A 22,592-nucleotide genomic window follows, 5' to 3' on the forward strand; every position below is an offset into this window, starting at 1 on the left:
CTTGTCCAATAAGCAGGCCACTCCCAGCCAATGACTCATTTCTTGCTTATTAGCCACTTACAAGCCTTCCAAGTTAGATAGAGAAATCTAAGAATCTGAGGCTACAATCTGCATGACGTGTGGCATTTGTCAGGGCCTGGCTCTCCTCATGCAGCAGAATATTTTCCAGTTCTAGCCAATTTCATGCAAATTTCAAGATTTCAGTTTCTTTGGAGTTGAATAAAAGTTTAATCCTGTATTTATACCACATTTTCACTCTTTTCTTCATCTGAAAGACACAGAGGCTGATTCTGTTTTCTAGCTCTTGTAAACAGAGCAGCCGTGAACATAGATACAAACCTGTCTCTGTAGGAGAACATTTAGGACACATCCTTTAGTTATATGACCAGGGCAGTACACTTGGGTCTTATTTAGTTCTAATTTTAGCTTTTTGAGGAATCTGCAAAGATGTACAGGGTGGCTATGGAACTTTATGCTTCCCGCAGTCAGTGGACAGGAGTCCCCCCCTTTACAGTGTTTAGACTGGAACCACTATTGGATCATTTTGCACAGTTCTCAAACTTTCACGTTCTCATCTGTTTCTCCACATCCTTGGCAAACCTTATTACCACCAACCTCTTTTGAGTTTCAACATCTGAGGTGTTATACTGACGTATTTGATTGTGGTTTTATTTATAATTTATATAAAAGTATATATAGATGATGTCAACCATCTGTGCATGCGTGTGTTCATTGTAGTTCCCCAGGGACACTTTGGAAGACACCTGGTTGCTATCTAAAATCCTGGACCTTACAAACTCTACATTTGCTCTGCTCTGTCCCTTCATAACTGTGGCTATGTCTTATTTATAAATTACTCATGATATACTGCAAATGATGGTAAAATAGAACAGTTATAAAATATGATAATAGAAATCCTCTGAGATGGTCTCAGAAGCTCTTATAGCACTGTGACTTCACATGGAGGAAGTATCACATGACTGACTGCCTACGGAATAATAGACATTCTACAAAGTGATCTCGAAAGCTCTTACTATACTGTGACTTTTCACAGGGAGGAAGTACCATGTGGCTGTCCCTTAAAGTGCTAGCACCATTGCTCTTGCAGTTTTGTAAGCACTGTGCTGTGAAGTAAGGTACGTGAGCAAACGTTGTGGCACAGTGACAGTTGGCAACTGAGAAGACACTTCAATGAGGAATGAGTGATTAATATATATAAGGTACTGACTGACACACGCACTTGAGAGGCGGATGACTCATCCCCAGGCATGACGCAGGGGGGCCGGTGTGGAGTGTCACACACTCTTCACCATGGCATTTGATTTTAAAGGATGATTTATTCCTTCTACACTCATTACTTTAAGATTACAGAAGATTGTGGCAATTAAAACTTTGGAAAAAATTAAATGTGCATAAACAAGACTGTGGTTTTAGCCATTTGTATATCTTCAATATAGATCCTTTAACTATTTTTTGGTATAATTTTCAACAATAATAGTTAGGTAGACATTGAGGTATTGAACAACTAGACAGATTAATAAGAAAAAAAAACACAGAGAAGACAAACCAACCAGACTTAACAGATACCTAAAATATTGTTCCCCTTCCACTGCTATCAAGCATTGCATTTTCCTAAATGGTTCCATATTTTAACTGTAATAAATGTGTCAGTGATGAGTAATAATTTTAGTGTTAATTTTTTTCTGATATTGCATATTCACCATGGCTTTCTTATGCCATTTATCTGACATCTTCCTGTCTTTGGTTTTAGCTGTTTGTATTTTCATTCTAACATATGTTTCTTTTCATCTAGTCCAGCAATCTTTGTATTTGGGTTACTTTAGTTAGTTCTTTTGTCAACTTGACACAAACTAGATTCATCTGGGATGAGGAAACCTCAATCAAGTAAATGTCTCCAGAAGACTGGCCTGTAGGCAAAACTGTGGGGAATTTTCTTTGTTAGTGATTGATAAAGGAGGGTTCAGCCCACTTTGGGTGGTGTTATCCCTAGGCAGGGCACTGGGTTGTATAATTAAAAAAAAAAAAACCTGAGTGAGCCACTGAGAGCAAGGCAGTAAGCAGAGCTCTGCTGTGTCCTCTGCTGCAGTTCCTGCCTCCAGGTTTCTTCCTTGAGTTCCTGTTTCAACTTCCTTTGGTGATGGAGTATTTTCTGGAGTGTAAGACAAAACTCTTTTTGTCCCATGTTGCTTTTGGTCATTTCCATCACATCAAGAGAATGCACACTGTGGCAATAACAACCATACAGTCACAGGCTCCAGATAGCTTATGCAGTCTGTTCGTATTTTCCTGCATCAATGCTCTATCTGGACTTTCATTTTTTTCTGCACTTGTTTGTCTTAGTGATATCCTATTCTATCACATTTTAGAGTGTCTGTTGTTAAACTGAGTTATTTCTTTATGGTTCTCTAGTCCAGAGCCAACCATACACCGCTCAGTTCATTAGAGCCAGGTTTACACAACTTTGGATTTGAGGCAGATACATACATGCTATCACTGTGCGGTACTTCTCCTCCTTCCCTGACTGCTATTGTTAGACACATCGTATTTACAGGCTATATGTTCAGAAATGCAGTTATGATGGTTAGTGATCCATAATTGTGTATCTGTTAATCTAAGAAAAGACATGGACAGTGATTGTATAGTTTTGTGTTTGCTTTATTACTCTTCTCAGTCACTCTGTCTCTTCTCATTGTTCTTATGGATTTCAAATTAGATGTGGTGTCGTGTTTTAGTCCAGTCCAGCTTTGCCTGTCTTCATTGAGCTGTTATTGTCCAATGCATGTTGGTATGTCATGGGCTCAGTATGGAATTACTTATATACAATTTATATATCCATATATATTATACATCATACATCATATATCATATATTATATATTATAATTATAATTATATTATATTATATATTACACATCATATATTGTACATTGTATATATATAATATATATGTACAACACATATTATATAATGTTATTCACAGACACATATATTAGTTAAGAGAAGACAGGAACTTGTGCCTCGGAGTGTCTTTTATGATGTCATAATTAACCTTACCAGTGCTCTTGCTTACTTGTGAGGATTTGAAGCATCGTTTTGGCCACTGGCCTTCACCCTGAAGGTTTTCCTTTAGTACTGTAAGGTGGGTGCCCTTAGCGGATATTCCTTCTCTGAATATGAGTGGGTCCTGAAAACACTGGCTTCTGGGCTCCGTTGTTTTTGCATAGTCTGTTACCTTTGCTGAGGTTTCCTTGTGTGTGAAGGGTTGTTTTCTGCTTTTTTCAAACCATGCTCTTTGGTTTCACTTTCCAACAGCTCTATTGTGATCTGCTTGGTGTATTTTTTATGAGGCTTCTCAAGGCTATGGTTCTGCTCCACTGTGTTATTTTTTTATGTTTGGGACATCTTCAGTGACTGTCCTCTTTTGCTCTTCTGCCTCTTTCTTCCTTCTGATACTCTGATCTGATCTCAAATTGACTGCTGAGTCCCTTTTGTGACTTTTTAACATTGGTTTTCATGCTTCCTATATCCAGAGATTCTTTATGGTTCATTACAGTTTATACTTCTGAATTGAGGTTCTGCTTGACAAGACGTTGCCTTACACTTCCCTCATTTAAGTGTGTTCCTTTATTTCTGTGAAACTGTGCTTAATTTCTTGAAGTCTTTGAAGTTGGTTTAAAGCAGCAGCTCGAAACCTGTGGGTCATGGGGGAGGTTACATATCAGATATCCTGCATATCAGATATTTGCATTACTATTCATAACGAGCAAAATTACAGTTATGGAGTAGCTGGGAGATAATTTTATGGTTGGAGTCACCACAACATGAGGAACTGTATTCAAGGATTGCAGCACCCAGAAGGTTGAGAATTGCTACTTTAAAGCCTTTTTTTATTGTCTGAACTACCCTTCCCCACCCCCATACATATATGGATTACAGTTTACATGTTTTTATTTCATTTTGTTTATCTGGTTTCAAATAGCTTCTGGTTTTGTTACTGAATGCCTTTATTTTAGAGTATGTATTCTAACAGTGCTGGGAACTGACTCACCGCCTCCTGGCTCTGTTTTTGCTGGTATCTTTCTATTCACTTGTCAATGTCCTGGCCAGACCAGTACCATCTGCTTCTGGGTGTGCAGCCATCTCTAGCCTTGCTCCAAGGTACAGCAAATGATGACAGTTCTGAGGACACTCTTCGACCATTTCTTACTCTCACCTCCTTTAAACTCCTTGTCGTACCTGGAAACACTCAGTGTTTAGGCTACAGACTATATTCTTTTCCTCATTGTCCTGGCTTAAAGGTCTATACAAAGGACTAGAGTTTGACTCCAGGAAGCCCCTTAGTTGTCACTTCTCTGGTTCCCTGTAGCAGACCTATTCCTCTGTGGTTTAGCTTCTCACTACACAGGAGAACCAGAGTTCTTTGACCCCCTCATCACCCAAGCTCTCACTTGTTTTTGAAAGCATCCTCAAGCCAGACAGTAGTAGTACACACCTTTAATCCCAGTCCTTCGGAGGCAAAGGCAGGTGGATCTTGATGAATTCCAGGTTGGCCTGTTCTAGGAAGTGAGTTCCAGAATAATCTGGGGTACAAGGAGAAACCTTATCTTGAAAATCACAACAACAACAACAACAACAACAACAACCAAACACAAAAAGCAAGTAAGCATCTTTAAAACCCCATAGTTCCCCATACTCTATGTCGAATGAAGCTCAGTTCCCTGGGGACAGTTTAGAATGATTATTTCTCATGTGCTCCCATCTTTCTGTTCTGGGAAGGAGCCCTGAACCACTGATCACAGAGACAGCTGCCTGCTGTTCTCGGAGCAACAGGCTTGCTGTGGTTGAGCAAGCATGTTCTGCACTGCTTTTCTGTTTGTCAGGCCTGTGTGAGAGCTGGGGTAAGGTCAGCCAGGGCCCTCTTTCCATGGCATGCTGCACCTGACATGGAGTATCTTGCCTGCATTGAGAGGTGTTGAGAACGAGAGTACTTGACCGCTCAATCATGTTGCCAGACATTTCAATTCCACAACCTGGAATTAAGTGGGACGTGATAAAGCCTGGCCCTCTCTCCCTGTGTCCCCTGACAGAGTGCTAATATCCAGGGAGTCTACATTGTTTTGCCACAGACGATAACTAGAGCTGTGTCGTGCTAACCAGAAGGCTGAGGGAGAGGGTTAGGCTGAAGTATCTGGCCTGCTCTTCAGATTTAGATGGTCTCTTCAATAAATATTTCTAAATACGATGTTTGCTTTTGAAAATGATATTTTATTAGTTCTCTAAGAGTTTCATACAATGTCTTTTGATCAGACTTCCCTAATTCTTCCTATCCATCTAATCAAATTAGGATTGTCCATTTATTCCATTGTGTGGGGCCAGCCATAGAAGCACGAGTAAGCTCCCAGGACCATACTATTAAAGAGAACTGTCTCTCCTTTCAGTTGATGCTGAAGTCATCAACTGCCAGGGGCTTTTTTGTTAAGGACAGGGCCTGGCGACTTCGTTTCCCTCGGCACACTGGAATGCTAGCTGACATGGTGGAGTCCAGATAGCCACAGCTGCTGTAGGCTCATGAGTATATTAGTCCTGCTATGTCCAGAAGACGATTTTCCGTTCCACTCCTGCCCTGCACACCCACCTCTGGCTTGTAAAATAGACCCACTTTCAAGATGGCCCCTGAGCTTTTGGGGAGGGATGTATTATAGATCTGTTTATAGCTGAGCACTCTGCAGACATTTATCCTTGACCAGATGTGAGTTTCTATGTTGCCTTGTTCAATGTACACAGAATCTTCTGTGATGCACTAAGTTACGGCTGTAGAGATTTGGCCGTAGAGGAAGTTTTGATTCGACAGATGCTTAGATCAGTATTTCTTAACCTGTGGGTCATGAGCCCTATAGTGACAATTATGGAGTTTTGGTTTCTTTAAAAGCATAGAAATATGATATGAATGTACTTTCATTTTAATCCTAGGTGTGAGATGTGGGACTGCTTCTGATTGTCAGCAGCTGACTATGATTTGCCTCATGCTCTAGTAGAAGTGCGGTTTTGCCAGTTACAGATACGTTTCTGTGATTGTGTGACATTGGATTTTTGGGAACATTCCAGAGGATATATAGATGGTAGAGCTTTGATAATCATGGTCGGTGGTAGTTGGTCATTCAGGGGGCTTGGTTGCAGTTCATTAGTAGCTGTGCTCAAAGAAGAATGAAAAGGATAGAAGTTACACTCAGGGAACTCTAGCTCTCTCTCTCCCCTCTAACCTTTCTCTCCTATCTAGTGATAGAGGGTAAAGCCATGGGGGCTAAAGGGTGGGAAAAAGAACCCACAAAGTAGCAAAGACTGGCTACAGATCTCTTTGCAGATCAAATGACCCTTTCATGAAGTCCCATATCAGATTATGATTTATAACAGTAACAAAGTTACAGTTATAAAGTAGCACCAAAAATAGTTTTATGGTTGGGAGTCACCGCAACATGAGGAACCTTATTGAAAAGTTGCAGCATTAGGAAGGTTGAAAACTACTGGTTTAGAGATTAATAAATGGGATCTCCCTCGGGGCCATGAGTTTCTCAATTACCAGTTCTTGGCTAAATCTGTAGTACCAGGCATTGAAAGTCCTCCTGTGGAGTGGACTTCAAGTCTAATTGGGAGTAGCCAGTTATCGCTATAACACAGATTCCTTTACAGTACCATGAGCATATCTTGTCATGATGTGCATTGATTGTAGTTCACAGCGTTCACAGATGGGTTAACTATTGAAGACTTATTCTCCCAAAAGCCTACATAGAATCTCCTGGCGCTATGAAAGCTAGCCCCCAAGTAGGAAGCTTCCTGATACTTATCAACATGATTCTCATATGTCCTTGTGACCAATGTGTGCAGTGTCTTCAGCAATTGGTCTTACTATTAAGTTCTGGTGGATAACCAAGAGTAAAACTGATGCTTTGAAGTCTCAGGACTACCAGTGACCAACAAATCTAGTGGGGAGCTATTCTATGTAGTGGGGAGATATTCAACATAGTGGGGAGTTACTCTGTATATACCTGGCACTAGGTTTTTTATTTGCCAACCTATGGCTTCTAGGAGGAGTGTTATCACCTGTCTAAGGTAATGCCCATTAAACTGTGTTATATGAATAAGTAAATGAAAAAATACCAGGAAACTTACACAATAGTAGGTCTCCACACAACCTTTTCAAACATCCTTAATGCTGTTTGCTTTTAAAATAATTTCTAGTAACATTAAAGATTTTTCAAAGATATGTTTTTCAGCAGTTAATGACTGTTTTGCTGAGAAACAATTTTATAAACCCCTTCATTTTGGCTGTTCTTGTAGTGACCATCTCTCCCGGTCTCTTTGTGTCGTCTAAAGCTAAATTGAGTGGAGATGATTGTATCAATTGAATTCTAAAAACAGAACTATGGAAAGAGAAAGGCCTTTCAGGAGGAGATGCCAGCCAGAGGCACCCTGGTATTTTCTTTCTCCTGACTGAATCCTATTGAAAAGTTCTTAACTTTGCAAAATGCCTGTGTAGGAAGCTTTTGTATGTACCACACACTTATTTGTTCTTCCTCTTAGTAATGCAGATATTGCACTTAAACTTCCTGTCTTTAGAATAGAGCCCTTGCTCTTAGAAAGTCATAGGGTCTTTCTTCATTTGCATGATAGCTTTAGGGCCCTTTTTAATTCTTTAAGCAAGATATTTAAATACATTCATTGGGGTCCGTTCATCAACATTTATGAAGTCTTCACTCTGGGCTACATGTGAACCTTGCTCTGTCTGTAGTGGAAAACTTTTAGAAAGATGAAATGACCCATTGCCTCAAGAAAGCACTCATTTAGAATTTAGATAGCTAAGAATCCCCAGTTAAATATTGGCACTGGACAGACTGTGACTTTGGATGATGAGCTTCTACCACCATCCCTGGAGTAGATACAGTTGAACCATATAGTCTGTGTGGCAATGCTGTGTATCCAAAGCACATACTGCTGCTGGCCTCAAGGCTACTTAGAGTCTTGAATGTGACAGTCTCCTTGCTGTCACCCTGCCCTCTCCCATACATCAGTGGCATAACCCTGCTGCAGAATATTTTGTTATATAATGATTAGTTCTCCATTTCTAATTATCTTTGCTTCTTTCTGCATGAGAAGTAACTGACTGAGTTGCCTTTGGAATAGAATTACAGAATGGTAGTTAAAATTATGGTCATAAAACTAATGTAAATATTGTGACCATCTTCTTGTACTTGATCCCCCAACTTACTGTATAAATTATATATATTTCTGGTATCTTTCTCTAATTACCTTGTCATTCTGGGGAAAAAAAGAGTTTACCTTATGATTGGATCCCTCTGCATTACCTATCTTCTGTTTTGAATTTTATTTCATTCAGATTCTTGGCCCCATAAATAGCCCTTTTCTCATTCAGAAAATAGCAGGGTGAGCATTGTCCTTGATGCTGGTTCTTCACTGTTAATGAGACAGTTTCCCTGGTTTTAGAGGAGTTTTATGATAGGAGACAAATAAGTAAAAGGATTGAGCATTCTCCTATGACAGAAGAATTCCCAGGTTACCCAGAGATACTAGAGGCTGGTCCCCAGGTCTGTAGGTGGTAGGTGTCAGGAACTCCATCGCCAGGAGATGAAGTTGAATTGAGCCACGAATGCACACTGTGTCATGAGAGGTATCCTCACAGATACTTCTTTATTCTGTCTAATTGGGAGAGTTCAAGAAGAGACTATATGGAGCTCAGGGAGTCTTATGGAAAAATTGGGGGAGGATTGAGGGCTACAGAGGGGAGAGGAATTCAAAATGAAGACCAAAAGAGTCAACTTATTCTGGACCTTTGGGGACTCTCAGAGACTGAACCATCAACTCAAGAATATATACGGGCTGGACTTACATCCCCTGCACATATGTAGCAGATGTGCAGCTCAGTCTTTATATGGGTCCCTCAACAACTAGAGCAGGGCTGTCTCTAAAGCCGTTGCTGGTCTATTGAACTCATTCCCTTACCTGTAGTGCCTTGTCTGAGGTCAGTGAGAGAAGATGCACCTAGCCTTGCACAGACTTGGTGTGCCAGGGTTAGGGGATACCCAGGGTGGGGTTCCACCCCCTCAGAAAAGAAAGGGAGGGTTGGGGGACTATTTTAGAGGGGCACCAGAAGAGGAGAGTGGCAGCATTAAAGTCAATAAATAAATAAATTAATGGGGAAAGATAAGAGATTATAATTCACTGATTATTGTATCCTTTCTTATTTTAATTCTATTTTCCCTAATTCACCTCTTTTTTTAACATTGACTAATATTCATGTGACCCCACACCTAACATAGTTTTTAGGTCTTTAGAAATGTGTTTAATAAATAAAATAAATCTCTTGGCCACTCTCAGGTTTAAGAGAAGATTTTGAAATGCTCTTAACACTTAATGTTTTATATAGTGCCACTGGCTCTGTGTCTGGGACTCCAGTCTTTATTTGGGAATGCTTCTGTGTTGAATCCCCAGACAATGGGACTTTATTAAAGCTATACAAAGTCATGTGAGGTCTAGAAAGGTAGATTGTGAGATAAATGTAAGCTTATGACCTTAACTGTGTTTAGTTTAAGAGTATATTCTCACTGATACAGATTGTATATATAGAGATTGATGATATGTATAGATAGATTATAGATAGATAGATAGATAGATAGATGATAGATAATAAATTAAAAGATACTTCAAACCACCAAGTTGTCATATTGACAATCATGTTTTAAAAGACTGTAGGTTGGCACTACTTTCACAACTCACCCAGTAGCCAGACTTCCCATGCCCTGTTTCAGGAGCTCAAGCCTTGTGAGTACCCCAGACCTCCACATCCATACTTTCCCCACAACCTTCTAGATCTAGCCAAAGTCACACAGCTAGTGCCTAGCCTATCATGGCTACTCCTAACTCTACCTTAATCAACATCTAAGCTTCTGCTTGAACCCACTCCTACAACTGTCCACTGGGCCAACACCTGCTCTGTAATAAAAACTTTCCAACACTTCCTCCAGTGTGTTACCCTAAATTCCTCATTCATGCTTTTTATGCAAACCCTATAACCAGGACCCCAGCCTAGTCTGGTTTCCTCTGCCTGCACCCTAAAGGAGCATTAGACTTCAGACAGAGCCTTCGCTGTCTTGCCTCCAACCAAATGGACTCTCCTATTATATACCCAGCCTTCCCACATAGCCAGATCTACCCTACACTCCACCTTTAGAACATCTCATATACCAGGGCATTCCCCTCTGGTCATCTGACTTCATTTCACCTAAGCCATTTCCCACCTCTAGGCCCAATCCTCCCACACATCCTCTCTTCTTTCTGTCAAGAAAATATCTCTGAATGACTGAAATAAGTTCATGTGCCAAGATCTCATCCCCCAAAATATCAACAATATAAAAGATCAAGCCAATATCTCCTCTCTAACACCCATAACTCCTGTAGAAATATCTGCCAGTGAGAATTGCTAAGATAAACTCTAAGACACAGAATTTTGAAAGAACAATCATTAAAGTTCATCACAGAATTCAAGGAGTTAAAAAAAAAGCAACAGCTCAGTGAAATTTGAATTAGTTTAAGGAGAATAGAGGTCCGAGTGATGCCCAAGAGAACACAGATATAATGTTGATAGAAACCATGAAGACAACCCATGACTTTGCAACAGAATTAAATCAGGAGATAGGAACATTGAAGAGAATTGAATCTTAAAATGAAGATACAATCTAAAAACTCAGTAATTCAAGTAGAAAAATCAAAGGGAAACTTTAGAATCAAGAAGATAGCCTATCAGACATGAAGATAAGATTGTCTATACCAAGTAAGCAAAAAGTGTGAAAAATAAAACAAAAATGAAAACAAACAAACAAAGAACAGGAAAGGAACACAGAGGAAATGTGGGACACCATGGTGGGAAAAACCAAATCTTTAAATTATAGGCATCAATAAGGGAGAAGAATCTCAAGTCAGTGGTATAGGCTAGATCTTCAACAAGATCATAGAGGAAAACCTTCCCAAATGAAGACCAGATATGCCAATATGTACATTCGTGGAAAGTCAAATAGACAAGAACTTAAAAAAAAACAACAAAAACCAAAAAACCCCCAAACAAACAAACAAACAAACAATTCCTATGGTATAGCATAGATAAAGTATACAGAAAAAAGTATATTGAAAGCAGCAAGAGAAAAAAAAAACTAACCAAATCAAACCAAACCAAACCAACCAACCAAACTACACAAGTCACATATAAAGAAACAGCCATCAGAAATAACAGCTGATTTTTCAGTGGAAACTCTGAAAATCATAACAGCCTGAAGCAATGCATTCCAAGTCCTAAAAGGCTGTGACACATAGAAAAATAGACCAAGGGAAACTATCTGCTGTGATTGAAGGAGAAGGAAAAGCTTTCCACAGCATCCACATTCTAATTGTATCTGGCAAACCAAGCCTAAGAAAAATATAGGAAATATGATTTCTAGCTGAAGAGAGGAATGAGCATAGCAATGGAAAGAAATATGAAGCCATAATTATTAAAACAAGGTACCGCTCAGAACACAAACACGACCGACAATCAACAACACGATGACAGCAGTTAACACACATTTTTAAGTATTAATGGCCTCAAGTCTCCAATAAATAAACACAGCCTAACTGAATAGATCAATAAACAAAATCCATCTGTTGTCTATAAGAAACTTGGCATTAAGTATAAAAATCACCTTAGAGGAAAAGGACAGACAAAAGAATTCCAGTGAAATGTGAGCAGGAAGCAGCCAAGTGTTACTGTCTTAATCATTTGACAAACTAGACTTCAAAATAATACTAGCCAGAAAAGATAAAGAGGGACACTTAATTCTAATTAAGGGAACAGGTAACCAAGAAGACATTTCTTATCCTAAACATGTGTGCAGAAATTTGGGGCATTGAATTTCATTAAAAGAAAAAACAACCTACCACTGGAATTAAAGACACAGATTAACATCTACTCATTGATACTATGTGGTTTCAGTACCTCACTTTCTTCAATAGACAGATCATTTGAACAAAAATCAAACATCAGGGTGGAAGGACTTAACAGTTATCTACTGAATATTCCACAGAAATACCAAAGATTCTAGCCAAGATTGCATAGAAGCCTTTCTAAAATAGACCATATCCTGTGACACAAAATAAATCTTTCCAAATTTGAAGAGATTGAAATCACTCCTTGTGTACTATCTGAAAAGACTGCAATAAAACTTAAAATTGACAGTAAACACATCTCTGGTAGAGGCACAAACTCGCTGAGATGAAACAACTCATTAGAAATGATAAGTGTGTCAAAGAAGGAACTAAGAAAGAAATATAGACCTTTTTGGAATTAAATGAAAATGAAGACACTACAAAAGACCCTCTGAAACATATTGAAAGCTGTCCTACTAGGGTAATTTATAGCTCTAAGTGCATACATTAAAAATAAATATAGTACAAATAAATGACTTAATCATACAATTCAAATGGTGGGAAAAACAAGGACAAACCAAATCCAAGCATGGCTTACTTCAAGAAATAATAAAAATCAGAGCAGAAATAAACCAAAACAAGAAAAATAATAAAATAAATGAATGCATCTAAAAACTGTTATTTTGTTTTGTGTTTTAAAATTGACAGACACTTGGTCCAACTAACTAAAAGAGATGACCCAATTAATACAATCAGAAATGAAGAGGCAGACATTACAGCAGTCAGCAAAAAAATTCCGAATAATATAAGGGCGTATTTTAAAAATCTGTACTCCATTATGTTGAGAACCAGAGAAATGGATGAATTCATTCATTCTAGATTCAGCCAAACTATCAATTGAACTAAGCCAATTGACCCAAGAAGTCAACACCTAAACAGATGTATAACAATTGAGGAAACTGAAATAGTAGCAAAAATCCTGTAGGCTAAAAAACAAATGTTCAGGGCATGGATTCACAGCAGAATTCAACCATACTTTCAAAGAAGATCTACAGCTAGTCCTCTTAAACTATTCCAAAAATGGAAACAGAAGGAGCACTCCCAAATGGTTTCTGTGAAACCAATAGCACTTTAATAACCAAATCAGGCAAAAACACAACAACAACAAAAGAAAAGAACAGGCCAATGTACCTAATGAACATAGATCCAAAAATGCTTAATAAGATAATTACAATCAGAATACAGACATATATCAAAAAGATTATTCACCACGATTATTTGGGCTTTGTTCCTGAAATGCAGGGATAGTTCAAAAGATGAGATCAATAAACATAATGAACCACATAAATAGACTTAAAGATAAGAATCACATGGTTATTGCAATAGATTCAGAAAAAGCCTTAAACAAAATCCAACATGGCTTTATGATAAAAGTTTTGCTGAGTATCGAGCCAGAAGGGCACATACCCCAATGAACCTCAGTATAAGCTGTATATGAGAAAACCACAGCCAACATCATCCTAAATGGAAAAAAGCTTGAAGAAATCTCTCTGAGGTCAGAAACCAGATGGAATGTCCACTGTGCCCACTCAATCTTAATATTGTGCTTAGATCATTGGCTGGAGCAATAAAACAAGAGAAGGAAATCAAAGGGATACAAATGGGAAAAGGAGAAGCCATTGCAAAACAATAGGAAGCTAACCATTAAAGATCCCCCAATTCTACCAGAAAACATAATATTTGATGAAGATGCAAAAAAAAAATACCTATATATTGAAGAAAAGAAAGCATGTTCAAGAAAAAGTGCTGGGGAAACTGGATGCCCACATACTCAACGATGAAACTAGACTTCTAGAAATGATAAGCAGAAAAAAAAAGATAAGCAGTATTAGCAATGAGGTAGTATCCAGAGTCAACTTGCACAAATCAATATGTCTGATACACCAACAGCAAACATGCAGACAAGGGGATCACAGACGAACTCCCATTCACAATGTAAAGAAAAGGAAAGATCTATGAATAACCCTAATCAAGGAAGTAAAGGACCTCTACAATGAAAAATTTAAACTCCTGAAGAAAGCAACAAAAGAGACCCTAGAAAATGGAAAGACACCCCATGCTTATATTGCGAATTATTAAAATTTAGTAGAACTGGTAGAATTAGAATTGCGAAAATGACCATTTTATCAAAAGCTATTTGAAGATTCAATGCAATCCTAATGAAGATCCCCATCTCATTATTCAGAGAAATAAAATAGTGCACTAAAAATTATATGAAACTAGAAAAGACACCAGATAGCCCAAATAATTTCGAGTAAAAAGAACTCTAGAGAGATTACAGTCCCAGATCATACGATATACCACAGACACACATTAATAAAAATAGTACTATACTGACACAAACAGAAATGTATAGCAACAGAACAAAATCAAAGACCTAAACATGAGCAAATCTAACTCCAGCCACTTAATATTTGACCAAGATGCCAGAAAACATATATTGAAGAAAAGAAAGCATCTTCAAGAAATAGTGCTGGGGAAACTGGATGCCCACATACTCAACGATGAAACTAGACTTGTATCTATCACCTTGCACAATCTAAGACCTAAACATGAAATCTGAAAAAATAAAACTGCTAGAAGGAAGCACAGATGGTTCCCTATATGATGAAGGTGTATGGAAGGACCTCCTGAATACAACCCCATTTGCTTAAGATTTATGACCAACAGTTGACTTATGGGAATAAAGAATCTTCTACACAGGAAAGAAACAATCAACTGGGAGATGGAAGCCCAGCGAATTGGAAAGAATCTTTGCTGGTTATACATCTAACAAAGGACTCATTCCAGAAGATATAAAGAACTCAAAAAACAAAGACTCAAAAAAAAAATCAAATGATCCATCCAAACACTTAGCCTGGAACATGAGTTCTCAGAAAAAGGAAAGAATATTACCTAAGAAACATCTCAAAAAAAAATGTTCACCATCTTTGGCAGTTACGAAAATGTAAATTGACACATTCTTGAGTTTTGATCTTACTCAAGTCAAAAAGAGAAACCTCAACAAAACAATCCACACAAAATGCTGCTGTAGAAGTGAGGAAGCTCGTCCATGAGCTTTGCTTGAAGTCGCAATACTTATAAAATGGAAACCATCTAAATATACTTCAACTGACGAATGGATAACAAAAATGGACAAACACATTGTGGAATAATACTCAGCGATCGTATTGAGTCAGGTAACCCAGAACCAGAAACACAAATGCCAACTGTTCTATTTCATCTGTTGTTCCCACCTTTGAATCTTTAGATGTGGAGACAGAGCCTGGAGTAACTACAGAAACCAGGAAAGTAATATGGAATCATTGCCAGGATAGAGGGATTGGGGAGCAAAACGCAAGTAGGTTCCTAATGATCAGAGGACTGGGAATGGTTGGGGTTCTTTAAGGAGGGAGATGAATGTAAGTGGAGAAAAGGGGGAGCAGGGTGAAAGGGACTGGCAGTGTACAAGTGATTTGATTGGGGTGATGGAAAAAGAGGAGCACCTTACTGGAGAGGGAGGTAAATACAGAAGAAAGGAAAAGTCCTAAACCTGTAGAGACTTGAGGCCCAGGGAAGGAGGATACCCATTGGGTAGAAATCACCCTCTTGGAGGCAAAGGGGAGGGGAAAGGAGTGAAGAACTGTGGGAGGGAGCAGCAGGAGAGGGGACAACATCTAGAATGTAAATAAATAGAATAATTAACTTTTTAAAGAAGAATAAAAATAAGGGTGTCTGTTTAAGCACAAGAAATCATATTATTAACTATTTACTTTCAAAAAGTAATAAATTTAATAATGTTTAATAATATGCATATGTTTATTTAATTTTTGTCTCAACTGACATTGCTCTATCCAAGAGCCAGAGGCCACCTAAGATAAATCCCAGTACCAGGCATGAGTAGCGTTCTTTTGTGTTGCTGGCTAGGCCTGTCCAAGAGAGTCCCAAAGCATACAGCCTATTGCAGGTGCTTTGGTTGTCCCTTAGAAGTGGAAGATAAATTTCAAGCGCTGATGGTACTATGTATCTCAGAAACAGGGCCCAGACAACCTGAGCTAGAACAAGGTTGAATGCCTCCTTCCTGAGGTCTAGCTTTCATGGTACCCAAGATACCATTCAAGCTTCTATAAGAGGAGGTAACAAACGATCCTAACCAGCTGAGTGATGCTGATGAACCACATCAATGCCCAGCATGGAATGATGACACTCAGGTGCACTAGTGGTACACACATCTTGGCAGCAACTAACAGCTCTCTAATTGGGCCTATGGCCTACTCGATAGAAGGAACTTCATCCCTGGTGCCAGAACCCTACATAACTATCAGTGCTGGTGACATCATGGATATTGAAGGACAACCACCTACAAGCACTACTTTACTAAAGCAGTATAATTCCTAACAATAATCTAAGTGCTTCTTCTTATACCCACAGATCTGTACCTTCAACTCCACATCAAGGAAAGTTCCATTTGCAACAGTGTGAGAGACCATTACGGAAAGCCCTAGGCAAACAAAATGCAGTTGTGGGGCCAAGTTCTGAGGATGAATGTATAGAACACCTAGGGCTTATGGAACACTGAGAGGACAAGATGGGAAGGGTACAAGAGCCAGAGGATCAGAGAGTTTTCTGTGAGATGTGTTTCCTAGTAATGTCACAAGCAACACCCATAAAGTCTCACTGGCATGACTTCCTAAATTTGGTCTACACAAGCACTGAAGCCTCAACCCTACGCAAAGAACTACAGTCAATGGAGGAATGCTGAGAGTGGGAGAAATGGCCTTCCCCAGGGAAGAACACACCAATTAGTTATCTAAAAACCAATAGTTATCCCTAAAAACACACATATTAGTAATGTACCAACTGACTAGGTTATATTTAGGGATGTATATGCATTCCCATGTACATATATGAATGCAATAACAACGGTGAGAGATGCCATACATTTGAAAGAGAACAAGGAGGGTATAGGGGAGTCTCTGGGTTTAAGGAAGAGTAGAGAGAAATGTTGTAATTACATTATAATCTCAAAAGTTTTAAAGATTTAGAAAAGAAGCACATAGGACTGATTACGCCTAACACACTGTGGGAAGGTTGCCAATTGATTTTCTATTTCCCCAAAGGCCCCCAGCCCCTCATACTTCCATGAACGCATTGTCCTTTCTTCAGTTGCTCTGAGATTTGATGTTGGCTTGGTATGTCTGGACTTTTCCTTGGAGAGGAATGCCCTGTACTCCCGTTAGGCTTGGTTCATTGAGAGATCAGTGAGAGCCAACCCTCCTGCTTTACTGCCTGGTCTGTTTTATTTCCTAGTATAGTAGTACATGGTGGCTGGTAAACATTCTTGTGCCTTTATTTTCATCTGTAAGCAAAACTCAAAAGTAGCTTAGCTTATCTTCATCAAGGGCAGAACGCTCCCCAGAGCAGAGACCTTTGGGAACGTGGCCCTTTTGGGTTGACTTACTAACACTGACTACCATCCCCCACTTCTGGCATTTCAGAATTTGAGTCTGTCGTTCCTACCATTTAAGTGTAGGTTAACCTCCTGAAAGATACACACACACACACACACACACACACCACACAAAAACATAGAGGGATGCACACACCACACACAGACACACAGACATATACAAATAGAAGAGCTGTCTTCCCACATACCACAATCTAATTATCAGACATTTGATATATGCTACCTTAAGGAAGGAGTTAGTTTTCCAACTACCACATAATGTATGTAAGACAACTTTCTAGCAGTACGGACGTTTTATAATTATGCAACAATTATATAATTTTCTGTTCCCCTCAATTCTGTCCCCATCCTCCTCCTTGTCTCCATCCAATTTTAAATTTCATTTCTGGGTTTTCTGGGTCTCTAAGCAGGGACTATTGTGGGGGTAGAGATCTGCTAAGAATGTTCTTTCACAACGAGATGCCTCGGTCTTTCGGTTCCATTGAGGGACAGATTTGGTCCTTATCTTAAAGGCCACTGTACCCTCAATTTCCAACGAGGCAGGAGGAGAGGCAGAGGAATAATCTTCTGGGAGTGTAGAAGTAATTGATGACCTGCAGACATAATGGCCGTGTCATATGCTCTGACAAAGGAGTTGCTTTTCTCTCATTCACGATTCATTTTCATTAAATCGTACAAAGGCATAAAAATTAAGCCGGACTAAGCATTCTGGTGCAGCATTTAGCCAATCACCTTTTCTAAAGAAAAGGGAGAAAAAAATTACACAAAAATCTTGCCAGAAAATTCAGGCAGTGTGGTCACTATATCTCTATGATAGATATGCAAATTCAGTATGAAAAATGTTCAAGTCTTTGGAGAAACTTTTTCTCTAACAACAACTTGAGCACTGCAGCTATGTATCCTGGTGAGGCTAAAATTGGCAAAGGCAGAACTGAATGCCAAATGATAATTTCTGCTAAATAATTCAGGCCATGTGAACTTTGATATTTCCCTTACTTTAATGAGTATAATGTGGGCAATTACCAACTACTCTTCTCACAGAGCCAGACAATGTGCCTTTTCCTAATTGTGGGCTCCATTTTTTGTTTTCAGCGAACTCATATCTGCAAAGTTTCCTATAAACCCAGGGTCTTGCTCATGTAACCACCGCATAAATGTACATTACTGTGTTGATGGTAATTATATCGAAGTAGCTAACATGTCTATAAGCTGTTCGGCAATAGACAAATCTCATGGGAATGTCTCATGACATGGGACTTGTGTTCCTCTGTGACACCGTCTTTCTCCTTTTCTCCATGCAGGGGAGCGACGCTGACATGGTGGATAAGAATAAGTGCTGTACACTCTGTAACATGTCCTTTACCTCAGCCGTGGTGGCCGACTCACATTACCAAGGCAAAATCCATGCCAAAAGGATAAAACTGCTGCTAGGAGAGAAACCTCCATTGAAAACCACAGGTATGTGTGGATAAAAATGACCCAGGATGGCACCAAGAGCCATACACTCTTGTCAGTCATAGGAATCACCCTCTTTTCAGAAGCTGCACACTTTTTGGGTCAAATGGCCGGTACCATTCAAAACCCACAGAGAGGGTTGGGGAGCCTGGGTACAAAGGACCACTGGAGTATGATTTCATGGGCTTGTACGGTGTCTTTCATCTAATGTTTACATCCTCCAGGATGTCTGTCCCATTGATTTCGTATCATGTGAGATACACATCTGTGGTGCTCTTCCCAGGTTCAGACCACATTTCACATAAGTATGGATGTGCACACTACATAGGAGGTAGGTTCCTGCCAGTGTCTATGGAAAACAATTACCATCCTTTACATCTGTGCTTTGAATACACCAGGATGCAATTACATCATAGGTTCTTGGTTTGTTTGGTGGAGAAGCACAAATAAACCATAGTCTTCACAGCCGCTTTAGTTTGGAGACAAGTGTGTATTTATGGCATTGCTGCCTTTGTTACTAGGGAAGCTGTGATTCAAACCTATTGACTTTTATCAGTAACTTAAATATTGATCGCAGATTACCTTACCTTCTGAATGCTTAAGTAAACAATGTCTTTGGAGGTTTAACCAAATTATGAAACTAAGATTTTTTTTTTTTATAATTTAGCAATGTTGAAACTGTTTGGACAAGATTTATATTGTGATGAAGATGTTACTGTGCTGGGTTATAATCCCAGGAAGTTAGGGGATATTTTTCATTATGTCTCCTCTTGCAGTGCAATTAAAATTTAGTAGTGCATTTTATCTTGCTGTCTAATGAATCGTGCATAAATCGTGGGTGTAATTATTTTTAAATGGTATTTTGGAAACGAGAGAGCGTCTGAAGCAACGCTTGGTTTTGAGTTCACTGGTGTACTTCTTCAGCTAATTGCTTAACAAATAGCAAGGAGTCTTTTCACTCCGTTTCTCGGCTGAGTTTGAGCACAGCATATTGCTTTCCTGGAGGTGGATGTGACATTCAGGTGTAGAATCGTTTCGTCTGGAAACGAGTGCAGCTTATTTTGGAACCTCTGCGTGATATGGCATTGAACAAGGGGCGCTCTGTTGAGACGCTTGTTCTCTGAAAGGCTGAGGCACTAACCTTGTGACCTACGCATCATCAGATCTCTTAAAATAGACACCTCAAAGAAAGAGTCGCTGGAAAATTTCTATCTTTTCTTTCTGTGAATGAGTAACTAGCTCATCTGTTCTCTTTGCCTAAGCAGAAGAGTACTGTTAAATTTCATTTCTGAGGTAGTGTATTTGGAGGTAGTGTTGGGAGGAGAGAGGCTATATCTTTATCACATTGGTTAGCAAATGGGAAAATGATTATGTATCAAAAACTATCACATGCCAAAGTAGTTTTTTATGATTTTTGTAACCATCTTCAGGAATTCAAATAATCCCAGAACTAGGACATAGAGCTCAAGGATAACTTATTAACTCTCAATATATGGCAAAGACAGGAGTGGCAAGATGGCTCAGAGGCTAAATTCACTAGCAAACCAGAGAGCCTGAGTTTGACTCCTGGACTTCTGTGGTGGAAAGAAAGAATTTAAACTGTGTCCTCCATATAAGCACTATGGCAAGTGTGCCCCCCATAAACAAATATAATAAAACATTGAAAGGACACACACACACACACACACACACACACACACACACACAAACATATGGTTACACATATTCCAAAGACAAAATTCAGATCATTTAAAGAGTACCCTTATTCCAAAAAACAAAATTCAGGTCATTTAAAGAGTACCCTTATTCAGTGACTGGGTTCTTGCTGTCCATGGTGCTAATTTAGCTCTGGGATTATTTGAATTCCTGAAGATGGATGCAAAATCATAAAGAACTACTTTGGCATGTGATAGATTTTGATACATAATCATTTTCCCATTTGCTAACCAATATGATCAACAAAGATATAGTCTCTCTCCTCCCAATACTACCTTCAAAGATAGTATTACAGAGATTAGGGAACCTGTTAGGCAGGACCAGAATGGGAAAGGATAAATTACACTATCAGCTTGAAGCTACTTCCACTGGGGAGCGGAGAAATCTAATTGTCATATCCTAGACTCCTTCTCGTCCATTTCCCTTGCTTAGCATACCCTCTTACCACCTGCTTTGAGCACGAAGAATCTTGGAAGGTGCCAACCACAGACCAAATTGAAGTCCCGAGAAGCTAAACTGATCTTCAGGCTTGGGATTCTGCCAGCCATCGAACACAAAAATATGCAGAAGTAGGCAATAGAAAGTGTGGCCCAAGGTAAAGGTGAGAACATGGGTGGGACAAAGGGTAGCATGTCAGTGTGGCTTCAGAAAACTTGAGTGATCAAGGAATATGCCCACAGTCATTGGCAGCAGGACTTTGGATGCAGCCCAGAGATTTGGGGAGAATCATAAGGGATGTCCTTTAAGATAAGGATCACAGATGAGAATCAGTTAAGGAGCAGGAATCAGGTTGGAGAACCAGCACAGGAAAGAAAGAACTCTGACAGCACAGGACCCTGTTCCCAGGCTTCAGGCATTGGACCTAAACCACAAATCCAGTTATTGTAAGGGCAAGAACTTAGAAGCTGGAGAAGACCCAAGCCATGGCATTGGAGTTGTTGTGGGTTACTTGCCTGGCATAGCATTGCCTTCCTTTGCAGGTCACAGCCTTTCGGAACAGCAATTTAGGGAGAGCTCAGTCCTGAGGCTTCCCTGAGCACACGTACACATGGGCTAGTACTGCCTAATCGGCTTAGCTGGCTTGAAATCCTATCTGTAATGAAAACAAAAGGAAAAAAAAATAAAACCAGACATGTGAAACCCAGCTCACTGAATCTTGATGCCAGAGAGAAAGCAGCACCCTGCTCAGGTACGCCTCTTATGCTGCCATGTGGTGAACCACAGTCTCTCAAACTCTGGTGATTTCTGGGTGGGCACAATTGGAATAGAGCTCATTGCTTCTCAGTGCTATTTTATCTAATGAAGACCAGTCAGGACCGTTCTCCTCTACCTGCATCTGTAGTCAGCTCAGACACCAACTGAGCACCTGGGGGACCTAATGGGCTTTGAGGTGCCTTCTTCGGATGAGAATATGTTTACTAGGACTTCTAAATTGCATAGCCAACCCACTGGAACACAAACCAGTTTCACCTTCTTGGTTTTTGTCTTAGATTCTCTGGTCTGGATATAGCTGTGAAGACAGACGCACACAGAGGGATGCTAGACCACCATGTGGTCATAGGATCAAAGAACTTGGGATGCAGATCCTGTCCAAATGGGAAGGGTGATTTACACTGCCGTATCATGTCATATGCAGTGAGACCAGAGAAACCGGGCTGTGGGAAGAGAGGCCAGAAAGCAGAGAAGGCTGTGTCAGTTAGCTATCACTATAGCAACCAGACAAAGACAGTTTAATTTACAGCTGGCCCCTCAAAATGCATACAGACAATTTTTAATAAAAACCAATGATGGTTATTTTAAAAGTAAAAAAAAAAGAAATGTATTGATATTTGCACCTTTCCATGACTCTCCCCTCATCTTATTAAAACAAAAGAGAGAGAGAGAGAGAGAGAGAGAGAGAGAGAGAGAGAGAGAGAGAGAGAGAG

The 22,592-nt window shown here is 39.5% G+C and overlaps 1 protein-coding gene across 1 annotated transcript in view; it reads left to right on the top strand.

The window, feature by feature from the left end:
• Positions 1-22,592, top strand: part of Zmat4 (zinc finger matrin-type 4) — a 248,820-nt gene that overhangs the window by 117,581 nt on the left and 108,647 nt on the right. Inside the window, exon 3 of the mRNA XM_028768142.1 lies at positions 18,798-18,954. Coding sequence (XP_028623975.1) covers positions 18,798-18,954 — 157 coding nt within the window. The remainder of the gene's footprint in view (positions 1-18,797; positions 18,955-22,592) is intronic.

Source organism: Grammomys surdaster, unplaced genomic scaffold (genome assembly GCF_004785775.1).
Source record: "Grammomys surdaster isolate TR1022 unplaced genomic scaffold, NIH_TR_1.0 185, whole genome shotgun sequence".
NCBI lineage: Eukaryota > Metazoa > Chordata > Mammalia > Rodentia > Muridae > Grammomys > Grammomys surdaster.